The 20,492-nt window shown below is 51.3% G+C and overlaps 9 protein-coding genes across 9 annotated transcripts; 5 read left to right on the forward strand and 4 right to left on the reverse strand.

Annotated features, from left to right (window-relative positions):
• Window positions 1-93: 93 nt before the first annotated feature.
• On the reverse strand, window positions 94-2,721 carry mdv1 (WD repeat-containing protein). Its single transcript, XM_040782846.1, has 5 exons — window positions 2,299-2,721; window positions 1,636-2,233; window positions 1,374-1,577; window positions 522-1,315; window positions 94-471 (listed from the first exon to the last, which is right to left on the reverse strand). The coding sequence occupies exons 1-5, from the start codon at window positions 2,380-2,382 to the stop codon at window positions 193-195; spliced, it is 1,959 nt and encodes a 652-aa protein (XP_040635445.1). The 5' UTR covers window positions 2,383-2,721; the 3' UTR covers window positions 94-192.
• Window positions 2,722-3,124: 403 nt separating this feature from the next.
• EURHEDRAFT_463954 (chorismate mutase ARO7) lies at window positions 3,125-4,061 on the forward strand (the record flags this gene model as incomplete). Its single annotated transcript, XM_040784920.1, has 3 exons — window positions 3,125-3,195; window positions 3,280-3,931; window positions 3,984-4,061. 3 exons carry the CDS (start codon window positions 3,125-3,127, stop codon window positions 4,059-4,061), a joined length of 801 nt encoding a protein of 266 aa, XP_040635446.1.
• Window positions 4,062-4,205: 144 nt separating this feature from the next.
• Window positions 4,206-5,151, reverse strand: EURHEDRAFT_380692 (protein-transporting protein BCP1; the record flags this gene model as incomplete). Its single annotated transcript, XM_040779326.1, has 2 exons — window positions 4,206-4,997; window positions 5,068-5,151. 2 exons carry the CDS (start codon window positions 5,149-5,151, stop codon window positions 4,206-4,208), a joined length of 876 nt encoding a protein of 291 aa, XP_040635447.1.
• Window positions 5,152-5,401: 250 nt separating this feature from the next.
• Window positions 5,402-7,082, forward strand: gua1 (GMP synthase (glutamine-hydrolyzing); the record flags this gene model as incomplete). Its single annotated transcript, XM_040786635.1, has 2 exons — window positions 5,402-5,472; window positions 5,528-7,082. The coding sequence occupies 2 exons, from the start codon at window positions 5,402-5,404 to the stop codon at window positions 7,080-7,082; spliced, it is 1,626 nt and encodes a 541-aa protein (XP_040635448.1).
• On the reverse strand, window positions 6,893-7,992 carry EURHEDRAFT_416031 (uncharacterized protein). Its single transcript, XM_040782847.1, has one exon. The coding sequence runs from the start codon at window positions 7,936-7,938 to the stop codon at window positions 7,219-7,221; it is 720 nt and encodes a 239-aa protein (XP_040635449.1). The 5' UTR covers window positions 7,939-7,992; the 3' UTR covers window positions 6,893-7,218.
• Window positions 7,993-10,760: 2,768 nt separating this feature from the next.
• Window positions 10,761-12,217, forward strand: EURHEDRAFT_464189 (uncharacterized protein; the record flags this gene model as incomplete). The annotated part of the gene is made up of 2 exons (XM_040784940.1): window positions 10,761-10,952; window positions 11,003-12,217. The coding sequence occupies 2 exons, from the start codon at window positions 10,761-10,763 to the stop codon at window positions 12,215-12,217; spliced, it is 1,407 nt and encodes a 468-aa protein (XP_040635450.1).
• Window positions 12,218-13,688: 1,471 nt separating this feature from the next.
• On the forward strand, window positions 13,689-14,299 carry EURHEDRAFT_416034 (uncharacterized protein). The gene is made up of 3 exons (XM_040782848.1): window positions 13,689-13,861; window positions 13,915-14,036; window positions 14,091-14,299. The coding sequence occupies exons 1-3, from the start codon at window positions 13,708-13,710 to the stop codon at window positions 14,187-14,189; spliced, it is 375 nt and encodes a 124-aa protein (XP_040635451.1). The 5' UTR covers window positions 13,689-13,707; the 3' UTR covers window positions 14,190-14,299.
• Window positions 14,131-16,377, reverse strand: EURHEDRAFT_416036 (alpha-mannosyltransferase). The gene has a single exon (XM_040782849.1). The coding sequence runs from the start codon at window positions 16,014-16,016 to the stop codon at window positions 14,529-14,531; it is 1,488 nt and encodes a 495-aa protein (XP_040635452.1). The 5' UTR covers window positions 16,017-16,377; the 3' UTR covers window positions 14,131-14,528.
• A 168-nt stretch (window positions 16,378-16,545) lies between these two features.
• Window positions 16,546-19,375, forward strand: EURHEDRAFT_416038 (uncharacterized protein). The gene has a single exon (XM_040782850.1). The coding sequence runs from the start codon at window positions 16,866-16,868 to the stop codon at window positions 19,143-19,145; it is 2,280 nt and encodes a 759-aa protein (XP_040635453.1). The 5' UTR covers window positions 16,546-16,865; the 3' UTR covers window positions 19,146-19,375.
• Window positions 19,376-20,492: the final 1,117 nt, after the last annotated feature.

A 20,492-nucleotide genomic window follows, 5' to 3' on the forward strand; every position in this document is an offset into this window, starting at 1 on the left:
TACAGCTGGCTGGGTCAGTTGATTCGCTTCTATATTGGCTTCCAACAATAGTATACACAGTGGCTCCAAGCTGCGCGGATCAACGAATGCAAAAAAAAAAAAAAAAAAGAAAGAAACTGAAATTGACATAGCTACAATGTAATGGGCGGAACGTCGTAACAAGAAATCGTACTTCTCTCGGGCTTTCGTCGCTCAGCAAGTCCAGGCCCCGATAAAACCGTCCTTTCGGCCTTCAACGAGGTATCCATCCTTGAGTCGGACACGCTCGACATTGGGCGAAGATGGTCCTTGCTCATCATCAATGCCAACGCCGGGGCCGCAGTCCCAGTGGCGTCCATCAGCCTTGTCGTAAACCTTGACCACATTCTCTCCTGCTGCGGCAACAATCCGTCGAGCATCAAACATCATGCTTGTAATCGGTTTGTCATAGGCGTAGGCGTCAAAGATAGACCCAGTGCGAAGATCCCATATCTAGACACGAGTTAGTCGTCTGTGAAGCGAAATAGGAAAATGAAACATACCCGAATGCTGCGGTCAGAGCTACCAGTAACCAGGTGGACATCATCAAACTGTAGGCAAGTAACGGGTCCCGTATGACCCACAAGACTGCGGTGAACCTGCCCACTCCGAAGATCCCAGAGACGGATCATGCCGTCAGCAGTACCACAGGCCAGAGCAGCATCAAAGCACTGAACAGCGCCGACAAAGTCCGCAGAGGCGTCTGGTGTGCGTCCAGTTGGCCGCCACTGACTCTCGGTGCCCAATGAAGTTGCTTGGGCCGCGGCCCAGAGAACATCCAGCGTTTGCACGCAGCGACCTTTTTCCAGATCCCATTGTCGCAAAGTCTTATCGGAAGAGCCAGAAATCAAAGTATTCTTTCGGAAATGCAAAGCCGTCACTTCAGCAACATGAGCGTCCAACGAGTGTACAAAGCAATCTTCCATGGTCGTGGACGGAGGCGATGAGAACACGTCATCTTCATCTTCCTCGTGTCTACCAGTATGGCTGGATCGGGAAACCGTGCGCACGCGACTCAAGTCCCACAGCTTAATTGAAGCATCCATCGACCCTGTGGCTACAATGTTGTCCTCGACCTGGAGGCACCGGACTGACGCATGGTGGCCCTCCAAAAATCCGATGCTCCGGCCTGCGTTGAGATCCCAAACCCGCACGGTATCGTCCAAGGCAGCGCTGACCATGGTCCCGAAAGGATAGTCGAAATCCATGGCGGTTACCATATCAGTGTGCGCTTCGATTTCTTTGATCATTGAGCCAGGCTCAAAGTGCTCATGTAAGACGGGCATGGAGCGTTTTCCTGTTCCCATCAGTTAGATCATCTTGAGCGAGATAACCAAGACTCGTCGGAGGCTTACTGGTAGATTTATGCTTTATGGGCTTTGGAGATGCCGAAGGCAACTTCTGGTAGATCGATTCCGACATGAACGAAGCATCCATAGCCGGGTCTCCCGAAGCAGACGAGTTGTCACTGGTCTCAAAGGTTCTTGGGGTGTCCACGGTCTTAGGAGTTTCCGGGGGCTCTTCTTGAATGTCTTCCAGTTTATTGTCGATCTCGGTCACTGTTTAGGGTCAGATGCGGATTCTTGGTACTTTTCTTGGAAACAGGTATGCACCCACGTTCATTCTCCAGCTCTGCTTCATCCATCTCCAGGCCTGCCAATCGATCCAAAACAATCTTGCGCATGTTATGGAGGTTTGCGATTTTATTGTCGATATCGTGGATCTCCGAGCTGCACATGTTCTTGCGAACACCCATCATCTCCAACCGACGGTTGTGCGTCTCCCGCTCCTTCTTCAGTCCATCCGGAGATGACGGAAGTCCACCCGCAGACTTTCCATCTTCCAGTTGTTTGTTTTTCGATGTGCGCCGCCGGTGAGACTTCCGGTATTCCCGGTCCTCCTGGGAAACCTGAAAACCTTCGAATAGGGAGTACGAGCTGGAGTCATCGGGGATGTTCGCAAGCAACTCATCGGGGAGGGCGCAAACGGCGCGGGATTGGATTTCGGAAGTGGAAAGCTTCGAGCGAACCAGGTCGGTAGGAGTGGTTTGGGTTAACGAGAATACTTTACGTTGCGTATTTGGGCGTCGTAATTCACGGTGGATGCCCACCATAGCATTGTGATAATGAGCATTATTAGTCGAGTCCCCCGATGGTCCCATCAGATGTCCGGCCGTGGAGGTAACCTTGCGTCCAAAGGCTTCGATATGCCGGGACTGGAGAATGCCATCACAACGCAATCAGCAATGACCGGTAGACGCAAGCAATGGAATTGACCTACCGTTAAGCCGGTTCCCAAAAGGCCGTCCTGCTCAATGATATCTGATAGACCGGAAGGGGACTCATCCCGGCGGTGCTTCTCCATGAGTCCAACCAGAGAAGGAACACTCCGGACTTAAGCAAGACCCATACGCAAGTAAGAGAAGCTGTATGAAAGCAGAAGCAAATATACACCTGCCTGAGTCAGGGATAAGAGTCACACTGCAATCTGTCGATGGCGTCGTTGAGAGAGGAAGAAGTGAGAGTTTCAACCCGATTAAGTTCCTACCGCATTCCCGAGAGTAATTTTACTGCCGGGGGTGGTTAGCGTCTCCGTACTCTGTACAGTAAGTAGTAGTAGTATGTACTCCGTACCGCCAGTTCACAAGCAGCGCTATAACAGTCGATTCTATTCGACGGTATAAAATGCGCACGATGGTCTAGCAGGCTATCTATAGAAATAATTCCCCTCCAACCGTTAGTGTTCTCGCTGTCGTGTGCCGAGGGTACTCAGGCCGCTATGCCGTGCAGGTCATGTGACCCCTGCCACGCGATTATTCAGCATACTGCAAGCATCATACAAGAAATTGCTGAAATTTTATGTGCGATTGTAGAGTATATATAGATCTAGGGCTTGTCGTGTTAATCGCGACTGAAAGCCTCATTGTGACATGCTGTTGACTGTGCTCCGTGTAGAACATATACATAATAGCATACTCCAAGGGTACCACCGAGGCGATTGACTATGATCTCCCCGCCTTCGAGCTTCACCCGATGTAGAGATAGTAACATACCATCACCCCTTCCCCTCCCCCAAATTGAACCCCTGCCCTTGCTTACTTGACATCATGGACGCTGCTGTCAGTCTTGGGGATCCTTCCAAGGCGTTGGACTTGGCCAACATCCGATTCCAGTTAATGTATTCTTATTCTTTTCCCCTTCGATCGCAATTTTCCTGCCCCGCTGCAAGGAAAAGTTGACTTACTTGATGGACTCTTAATAGTCGCCTGGAAGATACCATTACGTTTCATCTAATCGAACGAGTGCAGTTCCCTCTCAACAAGACTATCTATTCTCGTGGCGGCGTTTCCATCCCAGGCAGTGAGCTCAGTCTGCTAGAGTACCTGCTCCACGAGCAGGAACGTCTCCAGTCGCGAGTCCGCCGTTACCAATCCCCGGACGAATACCCTTTTTTCCCTGATGCTCTCGAAGTCCCCATTCTGCAACCGTTAAAATATCCCAAGATCCTGCATGAAAACGATGTGAACGTGAACGAAACAATTAAGCAACGCTACGTGGGAGAGATTCTCCCCGCGATCTGCCCCAGGTCGGAACTGGGCGATCGGGGCGAGGCGCAAGAGAACTATGGATCTGCGGCTACATGCGACGTCAATTGCTTGCAAGCGCTGTCTCGTCGCATCCACTTTGGCAAGTTCGTTGCGGAGTCGAAGTTCCAGAAGGAGCCGGAGAGGTTTGTCAAGATGATCAAGGAAAACGACCGCGCTGGGATCGACGCGGCCATTACCGATTCCAAAGTCGAGCAGAAGGTGTTGGAGAGACTGGGGTTGAAGGCCAGGACATATGGTACCGACCCTGCCTTCCCCGTGGAGTCGGGACCGAAGATTGATACCGACGCGGTTGTGTCCATGTACAAGGTGAGTTCAGCACCAACAAGAAGATGCCCGGAGTGCGCTAATATCGTCGTAGAACTGCGTTATTCCCCTCACCAAGGTAGTCGAGGTGGAATACCTCATGCAGCGCTTGAAGGGAACGCAATGGGAGTGATACATAGGAACAGATGAAAGGTTTATGAGATACGCCATGCAGTATATACTAAGTAAATAACGCATAAAAATTTAATCATGGATAGAAATCATGAAACCAGCACATTACTCTCTCCTCCGTTCCAAACAATAGTCATTAACATCATTACACAGGAGGCTTGAGGTATCCAGTGATATCTTTCACAGCATCTTCAAACTTGGAAGCGTCAATCAACAGTAGGCTTCCAGTCGTCTTGACGCCCAGCTCCTGGAAAGCCCGTTTCGAATCTGAGTGTCCTTCGTCGCGCTCATGTGTGTACTCATACGAGCCATAGCATTGCGCATGACGTTGTAATACCTCGTCTTCGGGGTGGAAATAGAACTGCTCCACCTTATTGCCCGACTTTTTATTCTTCTTGTTCGGACGCGCATCCTCCATATCCAATTTCGACTCGACCTCCTCGTAGCCCTTCGACACGATCAGGTAATGCGAGAAGTTGTACGGCTCCTTCTCCTCAATGGCCCAGGCGATTTCTTCCTGGAGCATGCCGTACATCGGCGGAACAACCTCAGAGGGCATGTTGATCAATCTCTCAGTCAGGATCAAACCCACGGGTGGAACAGGAGTCTGCGAAAGGAGAGTCGCCAGCGGCGCGAGGGAGGGAACGGATGAGGCTTTGCGCTGGACGTAGGAGCCCAATTGCTGGATCACAGGCTTGTCTTGGTGTTCTTGGAGGTTGAGGACTGTGAGGAAAGCATATGGATCGGACTCGTTGCCATCGACCTTGACTGTTGACCCCAGCAGTGGCTGCGACAGGATCAAGTCGGCCAAGGCAGAGATGTCGAAGTCCTGGGCATCGGCGTCGAACAACTGACGAAGGAGATTCTTGAGGCCGTGAAAATCCACCGCGGGCTGAGGATCGAACCATTCAAAGTCGACATTCACAATGTCCATCTCCTATACCCGATATCCGTTAGCAAGCTATCTCTACCGCTATCGCATGCGCGGAGAACACTTTGCGACGTACCTCATCAGACTCATCACCCTCGACGGTCGGGTCAGCACCCCCCATAATCACGTCGCCATCCTTGAGCTGCTTGCGCTTTCCCATCTTCTTGTAGAGAACAATGTATACTTGAGTTGTTTTATGTCGAGTTGAGGCGTAATCCGGACAAAAAAAAGTTGCTCCGATGGGGCCCCGCGCTATACCCGATTCGGACTTTTTTTATCGATTTTTTTTATCGCGGGGTGACTTTTTTCTTCTTCTCTTCCTTTGGAGTCATTCCCACCAATTTCTACATTCCTTTTGTCTGGGGAGATATTCTATTTCAATCTCCTTCACAATCCCCAGTCCCAGCATTATGGCTTCCAACGTTGAGACAGCCATTGAGCCGCACAAGACCTTCGATACCATCCTGGTCTTGGACTTTGGGTAAGCCCTGAGACCGTGATAGAAAGATTGTTCTAGGTGCTGACAGTTATCGCAGTTCTCAGTACTCCCACTTGATTACCAGACGTCTCCGTGAGCTCAATGTGTACTCCGAGATGCTGCCGTGCACCCAGAAGATCGCCGAACTGCCCTGGAAGCCTACCGGTGTTATTCTGTCCGGAAGCCCCTTCTCCGTCTACGAAGAGATTGCCCCCCATGTCGACCCGGAGGTTTTTAACCTCAATGTTCCCATCCTCGGTATCTGTTATGGTCTGCAGGAACTCGCCTGGTACCACGGAAAGAACGTCCTGGCCAGTGACAAGAAGGAATACGGACACGCCCATCTGAACATCCACCGTCAAGCTGGCAAGGAGGGCACCATCGATCGTCTTTTCAAGGGTCTTGATGACAAGATTCAGGTCTGGATGTCCCACGGCGACAAGCTCGCCAAGCTCCCTGACAACTTCGAGGTCATTGCTACCACCGACAACGCTCCCTTCGCCGGTATCGCCAGCACCACCAAGCCCTACTTCGGTATCCAGTTCCACCCCGAAGTGACTCACACTCCCCGCGGAACCGAGATTCTCAAGAACTTTGCTGTCGATATATGTGCCGCCAAGCAGGAATGGAGCATGGAGAAGTTCGTGGACAAGGAGATTGAGCGCATCAAGACCCTGGTCGGCGAGAAAGGTCAGGTCATTGGTGCCGTCAGCGGTGGTGTCGACTCGACCGTTGCTGCGAAGCTGATGAAGGAGGCCATTGGCGACCGCTTCCACGCCGTCCTTGTCGACAACGGAGTGTTGCGTCTCAACGAAGCTCAGCAGGTGCATGAGACTCTCGAAAAGGGACTAGGAATCAACCTCACGGTCGTCGACGCTTCCGACCGTTTCCTCAACCTTCTCAAGGGTGTGACCGACCCCGAGCGCAAGCGTAAGATTATCGGTAACACCTTCATCGAGGTCTTCCAGGAGACAGCCAAGTCGATCACCGATGCTGCTGCCGGCTCTGACAAGGAGGGCAACATCGAGTGGCTTCTGCAGGGTACTCTGTACCCCGACGTGATCGAGAGTATCTCGTTCAAGGGCCCTAGTGCCACCATCAAGACCCACCACAACGTTGGTGGTTTGCTCGAGGGCATGCACCTCAAGCTGATCGAGCCGCTGCGTGAGCTCTTCAAGGACGAGGTCCGCGCTCTGGGCACCAACCTCGGAATCCCGCATGACCTTATCTGGCGCCACCCCTTCCCCGGTCCGGGTCTGGCCATCCGTATCCTGGGCGAAGTCAACCGCGAACAGCTGCGCATCGCACGGGAAGCCGACGTCATCTTCATCGAGGAGATCAGGGCCGCCGGCCTGTACCAGAACATCAGCCAGGCGTTTGCGGCGCTGCTGCCGGTCAAGGCTGTCGGTGTGATGGGTGACAAGCGCATGCACGAGCAGGTGATTGCGCTGCGTGCGGTGGAAACCAGAGACTTTATGACTGCGGACTGGTATCCGTTTGACGGCGAGTTCCTGAAGCGGGTGTCCCGTCGGGTTGTAAACGAAGTCAACGGTGTTTGCCGGGTGGTGTATGACATTACCAGCAAGCCCCCGGGTACCATTGAGATGGAGTAAGGGATTTGCATTTTGTTTCTTGTTTTGGTTTATACAGGGTATTGGGTTATGCGAGCACGAATAGATGATTAATTGCATGCATTCAGTCTTATATCTCTCTATATACTCTACCTTAAATCTATACGTAAAGCGTAAACTAGACATCCGGCTCAACCGCATCAACTGTAGGCACCCGGTTCAGCTTAGTCCCAAAGAAGTCCGCGACAAGCTGCACACAATCCCAAATCACCTTCACGTCCTCCTTGGGCACACCCAACCGCCTCGTGCCGCGAATATGCCAATGCGTCTCCGTCTTCAAATTCTGGCTCATGATCGCCGGCAACACAACCAGCTGCGTATCAACATCGTCCAACACCTGCCGATCCGACAGGAACAGTCCGTACGTGATCTCCATGGATAACCAGGCAAAGTCGCGGTGCGAGCGGAACAGATCCAACGTGCCTGATGAATTCCCCGCGTACAATTTCTGGAACCATCCAACTGCACGTTCATGGTTGGCAGTGTCGCATTTCCAGTTTTCACGGGTGAAAGTGTAATCCTTATCCTCTTCGCGCTCAACGCCATTAATAGCCAGAATCGCCTCGATGGGCTTGCACACTCCGACGAGCGGGATGGCTTTGACGAGGGCTTCGCGTAGACGGCGGATCAGAGTCTTGCGTGCGTCCGAGCCCGTTTGTTTAAATTCGGGTTGGTTAAGGAGGTAGAGATAGAGGTTATGGGCATAGTCGGGTTCAGGCCCCGCGACGAGGGTTGCCATAGCTAGGATTGGCCATTTCGAGGCGTCAATAGAGGTAGCGGATTGGAAGCGGGATTTTAAGGTCTCAAAAAGGCCCTGGTAGGCAGGGTCGACGGCCATTTTGTAGTATGGGAGTGCAGGGTACGGAATACTTGGGTTGAATTGGGTGTGGTTGAGTGCTGGAAGCCGAAGTGGGATGTGTGGGGAAATGCTGCTCCGCCTTATCTCCGAAGTATAAAAAGTACGTATAGCCAGTTCAATAGCAACGAGCACCATTTATTAACAAAAAAACAAGTCAGCTACTCGGGCGACATACTAGCAGAGGATCTGAGTCATGGAGCCCATAAGAAACAGTGATGGAGCACAGCATGGTACAAAAGTGCAAAAGACGATGAAGTCAATTCGTGTCTCCCGGTCAGAATAGGGCTCAGTGCAGTGCCTGAGTAGAAGACATGAATCACGTCCTTAGTCAAGAAACATTGTAAGTCCATGAGTTTCTATAAAAGACCACTGAAAAGACGCAAAAATGAATGTTGATCAATCATGCTTGAATTTCCCATTATCAAAATACGACAGCCCACCACTAGCTACACTCACAATCTCCTTGTTAGCGGCAACATTCTTCAGAAGCACCATCACTACGTTTTTTCTCGGATTGTGATGACCAAAGAACCTGTACATGAACCAGATGAATGGCGAATTCTGGACCGTATGCTCTTCTTGTAATGCATAACTCATCACTTCGGATTCTGCGTTGTTGCTTTCTCAGTTACCGTCAGCTTCTCAGAAGGCTGCTCCCGGGTTCATTCTCCTGTAGGGGAGTGATGCCATTCTCAATGTTGGTCGGTGTGATTTTGATCTCGCCAATCTGATTGGGACATCCGAGGTTGGCCACAGTATAGACTCTATTGTATAACCTCGCCATAAAACTCAGATGAGGAGTTGATAATTGTGAGAGTCTCTACGGCGATCTCTTTGGTGATGCTTCGAGGAAGTGGTATGCGCCCTAAGGAAATCGTTAATGGATCGATCCGGAAAGGAAGATGGATCGGAGAACTCACTGAGAATCATAGCGTAGAGAACGGAGATCAGAGTTATAACTGCCAATGTTTAAGTTTATTATCAGTGGAGAGTTGGTGATAATTACGTTAAAAGCATGTAATTATAGATTATTGCCCTCTTCATAATGGACTCGCCCACACCACGACACGAACAAAAGCGTCCAAGCTACGAGCTTGACCTGCGAGCCATAACCCATACGCAGAAAGACTACCATTCTGTAGACGGGCTCGTCTGAAATTGAATGACTGGAGGTTGGTGGGAGGATCTGATTGCTTTTTTAAACAAAGTTGATATAACTTAGTGCGAGGTAATGGATCCTGAGACCCAGACGATGGGAATAACGCTAAATATATCTCAGCCATGTCAGTCAGCGTCACTTCGATTCAGTCTAGCATTGAAATATAACGTTATTACCTGTACGACTCCAGTATCCTAGTCATTACTTCCATGTGTTCATGCGTGTACATATCCATACAATCAAATATGCGAGCAGCAGGTACACGACATAGGATGAATGCTAACAGGCAAGAGGGGGACAAAACCGAACCATATTGGTCTGCTACAGAATAAAAGAATAGAATTCATCATGATAGTCCCCGAATGCTGATCTGGAGGCCTTATCCTTGAAATCAAGCCCATTAGCTTCCAGTGATCAGAATAACAGTGAACATGATATCCAGGAATGGATAGAAGAGTAAAGTCCACAAGAACAACAACCTGATCTCCTTGTAAATTCACGGAGCGTAATACATACGGCACAATGCCCAGGTCATAGAGAGTTATGGCAACCCTAGTGTTCTCATGTTGCCCTGCATACTTCTCGACTTTTAGAAACCCTTTGAGCTCCTCACGGCATACATCAACATCATATGGCAGTCTTCCCGGCAATATGTCGGACCGTTGGGTAATTCACCTTTTTACAAGAGGGAGATCACGAGAAGAATCATCACAATGATCAATGAATATAAGCAGAGTAAGCCGTGGAAGCCGTTCTCAGAAGTTGCAGGGGCGGCGGCACGAAGCTCCTCTGGCTAGCCAGACACATGTCATTCCAGGTTGTCCTCCCCCAAACTATCCAGACGTTGCATAGCATCATCGTGGAGCCTTTTGCCGGGATCACGATGTATGGCATTATAGAGACCACGGACAGTTTCTACATCTTCTGGGTCGATATTCGACTTGACGATGGCGCGCATCTTGGCAAACCGTCCACGAGAGCGCCAGCGCGTCCACTTCATAGTTACAAACTAGTCATCATGATGGATGGTGAAGTCCTTGCATTCGGATAGGCGTTCGAGCCATTCGGGATTTGCGGGACGCTGGGTCCGACATGGATATGTATTTTGAAATAATTCGTTGATGGGAGAAGCTTGTAGTTTGATGTAAGAAAAGGGTTGTGGAAGAAATATGACAGAGGGTTGAGGCGATATTTGATATTTCTCTAATTCTGGCGTAGGACAAGATTCCTAATATAATGGCACAAGCGATATACTATAATCTCAGCTACTCGCTGCATCCACTTTTGCAAGGCTGGTGTCAAAATGCGTTCAACGAAACAGTTCAGTGCATACCGCAGCACATCCTTCAGATGGTCTATCTCCCACAAAGAGTTGGTTATTGCCAGGGACTATACCGATATTGGACCGCAGGCTGGTCATCGGGCCGTGGGTCTGAGTAGTTTAACTATATGGGAGGTGGTGACGAGGGAGATGAACAGATAGTAATTCATAGTCCATGCGCTAGAAATGAGATGCATGGCGACAAGAAGAGATTCTTGTAGTTGAGTTATGCCCATGAGAACTCACCGGGACCGGGTTGTGACTCTTTACCGCCAAGCACCGATGATAATATTCATCTTCTCTGCCCCAAAATAGTCTACAATGGCATCCCCTACAAGTCTACCAGCCGAGGCCCTTACGGAGATCTTCGACAGTTGTGACACCCTCCAGCAAGCCATTGCGCTAGGCTCAGCATGCAGAAGATTCCGTTCTCTATGGCTGTCCATCTCTTCCCCGATTATTCGCCGGCTTGGGAGAGCCGAGATTCGGGCGTTTGACGATGCTTTAGTAGCAGTAAGTCTATTTGTCCGCTTATGGAATTATCTGCGACTAATTACCCCCAGGTTCGCGCCACAGTCATAGCGCAGAAACACCTTGCGGATGGAGAACTACCTCCGGGTCCGTTTCCATTCCACCAGCTCGGTCCAGAGACAAACCCCCCATCGCACGATGAACTCCTGGGAGTCTTCGGGTATGAGCACCTCGCCAAGTGTTTCGAGAACATTATCTGGCATGATCTATTCAAAGGTACGGTCGGTCTCGAAGACTTTGACGAGGACCCCGAGGGGTGGGAAACCTGGCGCGTTGGGTTCCACGCGTCCATGTATCGGCTCTTCCTTATTGGTGCGGCACTATGTCGAGCATACCAGGAACCATTTTTCCTACGCGATGATGACCGTCCTCGTGGCTTCCTTCAAAGGCTGAAGACGGCGATCTCTGAAGAGCAGTACTTTGTGCGGTCTGCGTTCGACTTGAACGATACTCAATATCTGCTCAAATACCCTGCATATAACTTTGGAGATCACGAGGGGCATCAGCAGATCTTCGGTCCGCTTGTCGAATTCCTTGTTTGCCTAAGTAAAGCACGAGCTCAAGGTCACCAGTTGAAGGAGGTCTCGTCGCTATTTGAATCCATGGGGTTCACAAACCCACCTGGCTTTGATGATAACGAAGCCTCGACTGTATTCACTGAGCTCGTCCAACTTTTATTTACATACTATCAGTTAGATGGTCTATATGCAAGACTAGTCACATATCAGAAGCGAAACGGCGAATGCATCCGCTCCAGGACTCGCCTACGAGAAAAGGTCCATTTGCAACCAAAAAAGACGACAGTCATTATTCCGGGAGCTTTCTACCCAGACGAATTTTGTATGCCGCGGCAAATCGAAGACGCCGGCAAATTGTTGAGTGTGAGGCCGGTAGACCTATCAATGAAGACGGCAGCGCTATCCGCCGACTTTCCCTACGAAAACCTTGATATCCTCCTTCAATGTTTGCACCGTGCGTCAGGCCAGCCGAATAAGTATGATGAGTTCTTTAGCACGCACGAGCCGCATTACGAATTTATCCAGTTTCTTTGCCAGAGGCACCTTGGGCTTCGCTTCAGTGAAGAAGCGTTTGATCCCATGAAAGAAGAAAGCCATTATTCCCTGTGGGAGGGGGAAAGAAGTGTGTTCGATCAAACAATGCAAGATATCCAAGCGGCAATGGGAATGTTCACTTCCGCAGATACCGAATATGAGCCTTACTTTGAAGAAATGGAATGTATGATCTAGTTGGATGAGATTCAAGTGTACAGAGGCCCAGCGGGATCCAGCAAGACCCTAGAATAGCATCAAAAAGAGCCAAGTCAGATGCCAACCAGTGCCACTGGGCCTTCAAAAGTGCCAGCGTTAGATGACCCTTATTTCTTAGTCCCTCTGGGACAGTATCCAACCTCGCCCACATCTCCCTTTCATTCAAATGAACAAGGTCTACTGCCTTTCTCATACTACACGGACAGAACAGCCAACCAGGCAAAATGATGCGTAGACGGCTGGCGATAAAGGCTGTAGATCAAGTCCATATCGACTCTTTATTTTATTTTTTTTTTTTTTCCAAAGCAGGAGGGCTATCCTCCTCCAGACTCCCATACAATATCTCATCTCAGAATTCTCGAACTGCCGCAACGAAAGGACAATCCTATAAGGAAATTGGTTAGTGCGCAGAATGAGATAATCGACACATCCTCCATAAATCAGCAAAAGCACAAACAGGGCCGGGCAGTGAAGAAGTTACCTTTTATGTAGGTTTGACGGAAATACATAGATCGTAGGGATAACGGCTAGAACATCGTTAGGATCTCTATTTAATTATGCCTGCAACCGTCCTTTCTCGTGGCATATCTCCAAAGGAGACCCCGGTTCTGGGCCGATTCCAACATGCTAGGGTACTACGGCTTCCTGCAAGAGATGGGCAACTTCTGGGTGTTTCTTTAGAAAATCGGCTGAGTGCATCGGTAGTGAAGTCTCTACAGATTGCTCCATTGTCAGTAAATACGTATTTGCCATTTGGACACGGCCAAGGTGCAGTAAATATGCTAATATAAAGACAATGCAAGGGCCAAACATTCTGGGGTTATGGAACCAACTAGTACAAAATAATACATTCGATCCTGGCACGTCGGTGGTGCCCAAGGCGATCGTACTGTAATACAGACCATATCACATACCATCCATGCCTTGGTTTGTCCCGTAAAATAAGGGCACTATGTTATACAGCACAGGATGAGCGCAATCTACTATTACCATTTTGGGCTCTGTTAGTCACGTGGACGAAGTCGTTCGATGTTCTACTCCGTAGAGAGTATAAACACACAGACTGGAGTAAAACAGCCTTGATACCGCTAAAATCTCTCCGTAACTGGTAGTGTGTCGCGTGTCTTGAATGGGGCTACTGCGGTAGATCCGCGCAACCCTCCCTGTGCGGGATCAAGTACACGGACAGAACATGACACAATAATAATGCCACAGCCTGGTCTACTGTTCCATTTTCTTCGAATGCGTCTTCATACTTGTGTGTACTGGTACAATCCTGCTGTGTTGCAATTCGCCCCACCAAACCACTATATGATCTCACCGATTCAGTATGACATCACAACTTCTGCATCCAGATATGTCCCAGTATAAGAACCCAGTCGTGGCCAGGAACTCTCTACCATCAATCAGCAACTATTCTTTTCAAATAATACCATACACAAGTACGAACACACACACGAACACTCACAATGCAATCCAACACCTCCGGAGCAGGCCTTTCCAACGTCGGCCACGGCGCCATCTACGAAGCCGGTGACCAGCGCAACGTCCCCCAGTCCGAGATCAACGAGCGCGAAAGGTACGAGGAGGGTCAGCACCGGAGTCACAAGAACATTGATTCGAGTACGTTTTGTCACCGGTTGCTGGGGCATAACGATGGTAGCTAACGAGAACAGAGGACGACCGCTCCATCGCCAACAAGCTCGCCGCTCAGTCACAGAAGACCGATTCGTCCAAGGCATCGGGTTCGGGCTATGACCCTGAAGCTGAATTGAGCAAGAAGAACCCCGAGGCGCCGGTATGTTTACGTTGATCCGTTAAGTGGATAAACAGAGGCTGATATAACGTGCAGGCCGTGCTACACGGACACGAACCCTCTCGGGGCGCCCAGGTCGACCACGACCTCCAGAAGGATGATGAGTTGAGACTGCGCGAGAAGGGTATCAATTAAATAGGTGCATGAGTCTTACGATGTCGTTTATGATTGTTTAGCATTTTTGGTTGGGTTGTGTATCATTAGATTTGCCATGGTCTCATGACTTGTATCTTAATAATGGAGATATTAACATGATGGTCTTCCACTCGTAGCAACAGTATGCTGTGTATATTCAGCCAAGGGTGACATTCTGAAGCAAACCGCTGGTCGCGATATGCCCTGGACTCCGGCGCAACTTCCCTTGGGCGGGGGAAGGCATTCCAACCATGCAACAAGAAGCCACACCCATCAATGCGTGGTAGGAATATACGCCTTTTATGGCGTTAATGATAGATCCATGGACCCCGTCAGTCATCACCCCCCGAATTTAGGATCATCTTGATGCGGCTCCGCAAACACATTCTGCCAGTAGTTCTCGACCCTGGCGCAGACCTTCGGCTTGTCATTCCACGTCCGAAACTCGACGTCCGGATTGCAGCTGACCCATTTGATCTCTTCCCAGTATGCCTTCTCCGCATCGTATCCAAACCGCTGCAGTGTGTCCTCGGGTGTCGTCCATGCTCGTCCATCGGTGCCATCGGGTCGAAGGGTCGGGGCGGTTTCCCACTTCATGCCAAAGACATTTTCGGCGGGGTTGAACTTGGGATAATGTGCGTGGATGAAGAACACTCGTGGAGGCTCGGCCACAGACGGGTCCTGGACTCGCAATTTATCCTGGCTCGTCAGGACGTAGTCGTGAATGGGATCTGCTTGTGCCATGGCCGATCCTGAGATTCCGTCTTCACCGTCCTTTGGATGACCGATGGCTGCCACACGTTCGCTCACGGCGTAGAACGGCTCCCCTACAGCCGACGCTGCCTGTAGAAAGGTCTCCTTGTCGCCCTCGCCTGGGCCGCCTTGCGATAGTAGCCGGAAGTAATGCGAAGGGCCGTAGTAGTTGTAGTAGGCCGCCAAAAGCAAGGTCGTGAGATGGGTCTTTTTCGACACCATGAGGGCGCCTGTTTCCGACGACTGTCGTGCAGACATGGGTGGTTCTTGTTGTTGCGAGAGAGCAAAGTAGGCCGGAGACACTGATGACGCCCAGAAGTCAGGCCAGGTGATCAGCCCTGCGGACTTGAACGGGTCTGCGTCGAAGACCTCCTCGGGTTTGTACAGTGGGAAGACGTCCGCATCCATCCAGAGAATTTCTTCAAACGAGGAGAACAGCATGGCGAACACCTTGAGCTGGTAGTGCGCAATAGCCTCCTTGCCCACCACGTCCGCCAGAACAAGACACCGCGCATTCAATTTCGGAAGGATCCCATCACAGATGCGCTTCTCATACTCTGTCGAATCCTTCATGTATACCTCCACCGGTAGTGTAGATCCAACCCGACGCAGCATCCGCAACGACGACAAGAACACGGGCAAGTATGAACCCCCCGCGGTCGACACAATACCTCGGGACCCAGGTCTATGCACCGGTCGCAAGGCCTTCGAATGACGAACATCAAGGACAAAGTTCTCGTGCGCCACTTGCATCGCATTTCGGTCTTGGTCGTTGAGGAGGATCAGGTCGGGTCGCGGATCGGTCGAGGAGGCATTGAAGTGAATCGCACCAACATCTCCGCGACGTTCGGGGGGAGGGTTCGCGGGGGCATTTTTCTGCAGGATCGGATGCAATGCTTTCCAGAAAGCATTCTGTCGCTCCGCCAGAGGCACCTGGAAGGCCGTATTGGGAACCACGGAGGCAGGAGTCGAAGCAGGGGTCGGGATCCAGTATAGATAGATCGCGCTGACGAGGAGAATGGTAATCATGGCCAGGAGGATAGACCTCAGCCTTGCGAGACGGAGAGTACCCATCGCGTAGGTATCCCTGTTCAGATCGACTGAACTAGAGGTCGGAGAATTTAAGAGTGATGAGTTTGATTGTAGCCTCGAGGTGGCCGATGCAGCGCGGTCGCTGGCCCAAAAGGGCGCAACGTTAGCACAGTCGAGGTCAGAATTGGAAACGGACGGGTCACTTTAAGCCACTTAAGAAAAAGAGATAAAGATTGACAATCAAAGGTAACTGGGTTGAAGCTTGAATTGAACCACGAATAGAGCAATGGGGAACAGTGGGCAGAGAGTGTGAGAAGTCAGGAGGTTCACGTGCCACAGGGTCTTCCTACAGTACAGCCCCAGGCGCCGAAGCCAATACAGGAATACAGGGTACGGAGTACCTACAGAGCGGTTACAGAGTTATGGAACAGTTACGGGTCCAATTGGCATGGCGATCAGACAGCCCCATGGCGCGATGACACAAACTTGCTACAGGAACAACACGTTGTGTATGAATACGGAATACGATATTATCGTTCGCGAACCCTTCTACTCCCCTATATATGTGCCCATATCGACAAAATGCACAAATGGGGAATCAGCGGACAATTACAGAGTACTTTCAACTCTGCAGTCGGATGAAGCCGCGTGGATCGTCGCTTATCTTGCGCCTCTCCAGACTTTGGCCGTCTCCTGTTCTTCTTTGCTGCGAACTCTGGGTTCTTCTGTGAATATCCTGAACATCCTGAACATCCCATTCTCTCTGGCATCGGGTTTCTCTTTACTAAGCTGCTTTTGCTGTTCTCTCCCTCCTCTGTATTCTCTCTGCTCTGCATCCTCACCCATGAGACCCCGCAGTCCCCAGTGCCTCCGCATTTCTGGCTCCCGACAATGACACTCGCTTCCAACTCCAACCGTCTCGAGTCGACTTCTCGTGCGCAGTCGCGCAAGCTGCCTGCAAACGCAACTGCTGCGCCCAGGAAACGTCGAAAGCGAGCCGTTGCCGGTGGCGCGTCGGACGACTGCTTCACTTGCGCTAAGCGGAGTTCGCGTTGCGACCGCCGTCGTCCATACTGTTCGCAATGCCTCGATTCGGGTCGAGAATGCGCGGGATACAAAACCACCTTAACCTGGGGGGTTGGGGTCGCCAGTCGAGGAAAACTACGGGGGCTATCCCTGCCGGTGACGGGAGCTCGACCGACCGAGTCTCCGAAACCGTGGCCCTCTCCCTCGGCCAACCAGCCTGAACCGGCGCCTTCGTCGACCCCTCCTCGTTCTGTCCCATCGAATGTCCCGGGCGCCACCCCGCTGGGATCGACACCACCATCAGTAGCACCCTACCAACAGTCTTCTCAGCAACTGTCGCCTGTGTCGGATACTGCGCAAAATGGGATGCCATGGCCACATGGTTTGCCTTTGGCTCCGGAGGTCTGGCCCAGTGCATCCATGTATTCTCCGACGGCCTACTCGCCAGGTTCAGCCACCCAGATCGATTTTGGAGAGTGCCTATCAGCAAACACTCCTCCGTTTTTCGCAGTGGGAACTGAAGCGCTCAGTCAGCCTTCGATGGCGGCGCAATGGCCCAGGCAGGGATCTGAAGCGCAAGAAGCACGGGACTATGAGAATGCATTTGCCTGGGCGCAATGTCCTTCTCCGTCGTATTTTCAGATGCTTCTGTCGAGATCAGTTGGGAACACGCCTCGTCTCCGACACCTGATTAGTTACTATGCCGAAGTTATCGCTCCGATGATTGTGGCGTTTGACAGCCCAACGAACCCGTTCCGCGCGCACATTTTACATCTGGCACGCGATAGCGAGTCCCTTCAAGAGGCTATCGCGACTCTTTCGGCCAGCAACTTGCGACAACGGCAAATACGCAAGACCATGTCTACGGAGAGGACACCGGCGTCTCGGATGTCGTGCATGGCGCATCGGGCGCTGACCCAGGAAGATCCGGGAAGCCACTCGGCCTCGGAAATTGCGCAGGAAGAGCAGTACCACCGGGGGCGGGCCGTGAAAGCTTTGAATGCGGAATTGGCAGATCCGCAACAACGATTGTCGGATTCAGTGTTGGCGACTCTGCTCATCTTGTGCCTGTTTCATGTCTGCGACACGGGGGTTGCCCAATTCAAGACGCAGTTTGCCGGAGTCGCCAAGCTGTTGGCCATTCGGATGCGTGCGAGCGGGAGAGTGACCGATGATCTGAAATGGTTTATCCGCATGTTCACTTGGTTTGACACGATGACTGCAACGACCAACGATCGTGAGAGCCACCTGCGTGGTACCTGTTTGGACATTACCTCTTTATCAGACGGAGACTGGGGCCTTGAGGAGCTGGCCGGCTGCGACGCCAGCCTCTTTCGGCTGGTTGCGCAGCTGGGACGTTTGAATCTGCTCAGCCAGGATCGAACGCCGCGCGGCCCGACCCCCCCGGAGATGTCTGTTCCCACGACGGCCCTTCCACCGTCGATGACCCATCCACAGGGTATGTTTGTCGTGCCCGGCGGCGTTCCGGCAGCGGTCAGTCTTAACGGATTCCCGACCGCGACGCCGCCACAAGCCAGCATGCCCAGCCCTTGGCCGACGTCGCCTGCATTTTGGAGCGAATGGTATTCTCTGCGTCAGAAATTGGAGGCGTGGCGGTATCAGCCTCATGGCAGTGGAACCAGACCTGCACCGCCATATATCTCGCCGCCGTCGTCGCCATCGTCGCTGTCGGCGGTCGCATCCCAACACTGTGAGCAAATCTTCCATGTGTCTGAGTCGTTCCGACACGCAGCGATCCTCTACAGCGAACGACTAGCGTATCCGGACCTACCGTCAAGCCACCCGTGTATCCAAAACATCGTGCAGGTCATCATGCACCATCTCACAGCAGTGCAGTCAGACGCCTACCTGCTCTGGCCGCTTTTCGTTACGGGATCGGAATGTGTCTTGGAAAGCGACCGCAGCCTGATCCGCCAGCGGTGTCGGGACATCTCCCGAGACTCTGGATTCTGCAACAATCTGGCGTGTCTGGATCTACTGGAGAAGATCTGGGCGCAGAACGCCACAACAGACGGATGCGGAAACTGGCGGGCCCCGAGCAAGGCACTGGCTTTTGAACGGGGATTCCGATGGCAGCAGGCGATGCGATCCAAACGAGCAGATGCCGAGTACATGGCGGTTTAAAACGGTAGCGATACCTTATGCTGGCTGGCCCGATCTGGTATCTTTTGATGAAGGTATCCCATACCATGACATGTATATACTAGACCCTGTACATAAGAGTAATAAATATTTCACCGAATACCAGCGGTACATAATGCAAGGCATACCAAAGTCCACAAGCTCAAAACACTATTGCCAAAACCACGCTCATCGTCTGACCACCATCTATCGGTCAGCACGCAACTTTAACAGCCTGTCAGACTCGTGCGTCTGCATGGAGAGAAGACTCGGCAAGGCATGAACATGTCATCTTATCGGGAACCAACCAGCAGAATTACCGCCGTTAGCGAGACAGTATTTGAGGGAAAAAAAAGGTTAATTTGAAAGTGAGGCCGCCATTTCCCATTTCGGCCTGATCGTATCCTGAGTTGTAAGGCTGCATAGTCGGTCTGGATGCTCGTTATACTCCACAGAGTGACGGAGAATCTTCCATGGGCTATGATGTTATGCGTGGAGGAGGGGCTGTTGGAGGGGCTGAGGGGTATTTTGCAGGGTGAACAGACTTTTACGAGAGACTGAGGGGTATCCCACTTTCCTTTCTGGGAGGGGCTTGAAGCGTTGAGTAGTCTATACTGCCATTCCGGTCGAGGTGCTGAATATGTCTATTTTTGACCTTATCACGCAAGTACTGTGTACATACAGAGACGGTGAACATGCAGATGTATGTGGGCGGGGGGTTGTGTATACAGACCGTACCGGTCACCATCAAAAGATTAGCAAATCAACTGATATGGCTGTAGCGGTGATAGTCGGTCGATTATATCTGCTATTTCCTGGTATCATTGTGGATGTTGTGGGTGTTGTCACTTGTCAAAGGGTGGTTCCTGATTACGTAGTTGGATATATATCGGAGTGATATCATTCGAGAGGGTCTAATCAGGAATATTATCCGAGCAGCAGTAGTAGTAAATGCATTACCTGTAGCAATAACGACTACTCCTGGCGTGGTAACAGTATCTGTGGCTGATCCGGCACTGTAGAACAGGCCGGGTCCCCGTTGCAGGACATGGACTGCCAGCATTGTATTTGCTAGTACCGTCGGACCGTTAGTTCCCACGGCATGGCATGGGTCTATAGAACAATTGACTATACACTGGACAGGCTTGAAATGCTACCATAGCCTTGCTACCATGCCCTTGCTACGCCCAGCCGAAGCGCCTTACTGGTGTCACGATACTCGCACAGCAGTCAATAAGGGCGGGTATCTGTATCTGCTCTGTTGCACGGAGTACATAGTACGTACGTTAAGCCTCTCCAGAGGCCGGACGAAGAGCCTTGTACCCCGTCGCACAGCAAGGCTGGCGCCAA

Source organism: Aspergillus ruber, assembly GCF_000600275.1.
Source record: "Aspergillus ruber CBS 135680 unplaced genomic scaffold scaffold00031, whole genome shotgun sequence".
In the NCBI taxonomy this organism is placed as follows: Eukaryota; Fungi; Ascomycota; class Eurotiomycetes; order Eurotiales; family Aspergillaceae; genus Aspergillus; species Aspergillus ruber.

Coding starts and splice junctions, on each gene's coding strand:
- EURHEDRAFT_416034 (XM_040782848.1), top strand. CDS start 13,708: ATGCAATCCAACACCTCCGGAGCAGGCCTTTCCAACGTCGGCCACGGC. Junction 13,862..13,914: donor TCACAAGAACATTGATTCGA/GTACGTTTTGTC, acceptor TAACGAGAACAG/AGGACGACCGCTCCATCGCC. Junction 14,037..14,090: donor AGAAGAACCCCGAGGCGCCG/GTATGTTTACGT, acceptor TATAACGTGCAG/GCCGTGCTACACGGACACGA.
- EURHEDRAFT_416031 (XM_040782847.1), bottom strand. CDS start 7,938: ATGGCCGTCGACCCTGCCTACCAGGGCCTTTTTGAGACCTTAAAATCC.
- EURHEDRAFT_416036 (XM_040782849.1), bottom strand. CDS start 16,016: ATGGGTACTCTCCGTCTCGCAAGGCTGAGGTCTATCCTCCTGGCCATG.
- EURHEDRAFT_416038 (XM_040782850.1), top strand. CDS start 16,866: ATGACACTCGCTTCCAACTCCAACCGTCTCGAGTCGACTTCTCGTGCG.
- mdv1 (XM_040782846.1), bottom strand. CDS start 2,382: ATGGAGAAGCACCGCCGGGATGAGTCCCCTTCCGGTCTATCAGATATC. Junction 2,234..2,298: donor TTTTGGGAACCGGCTTAACG/GTAGGTCAATTC, acceptor GGCATTCTCCAG/TCCCGGCATATCGAAGCCTT. Junction 1,316..1,373: donor CATAAAGCATAAATCTACCA/GTAAGCCTCCGA, acceptor TGATGGGAACAG/GAAAACGCTCCATGCCCGTC.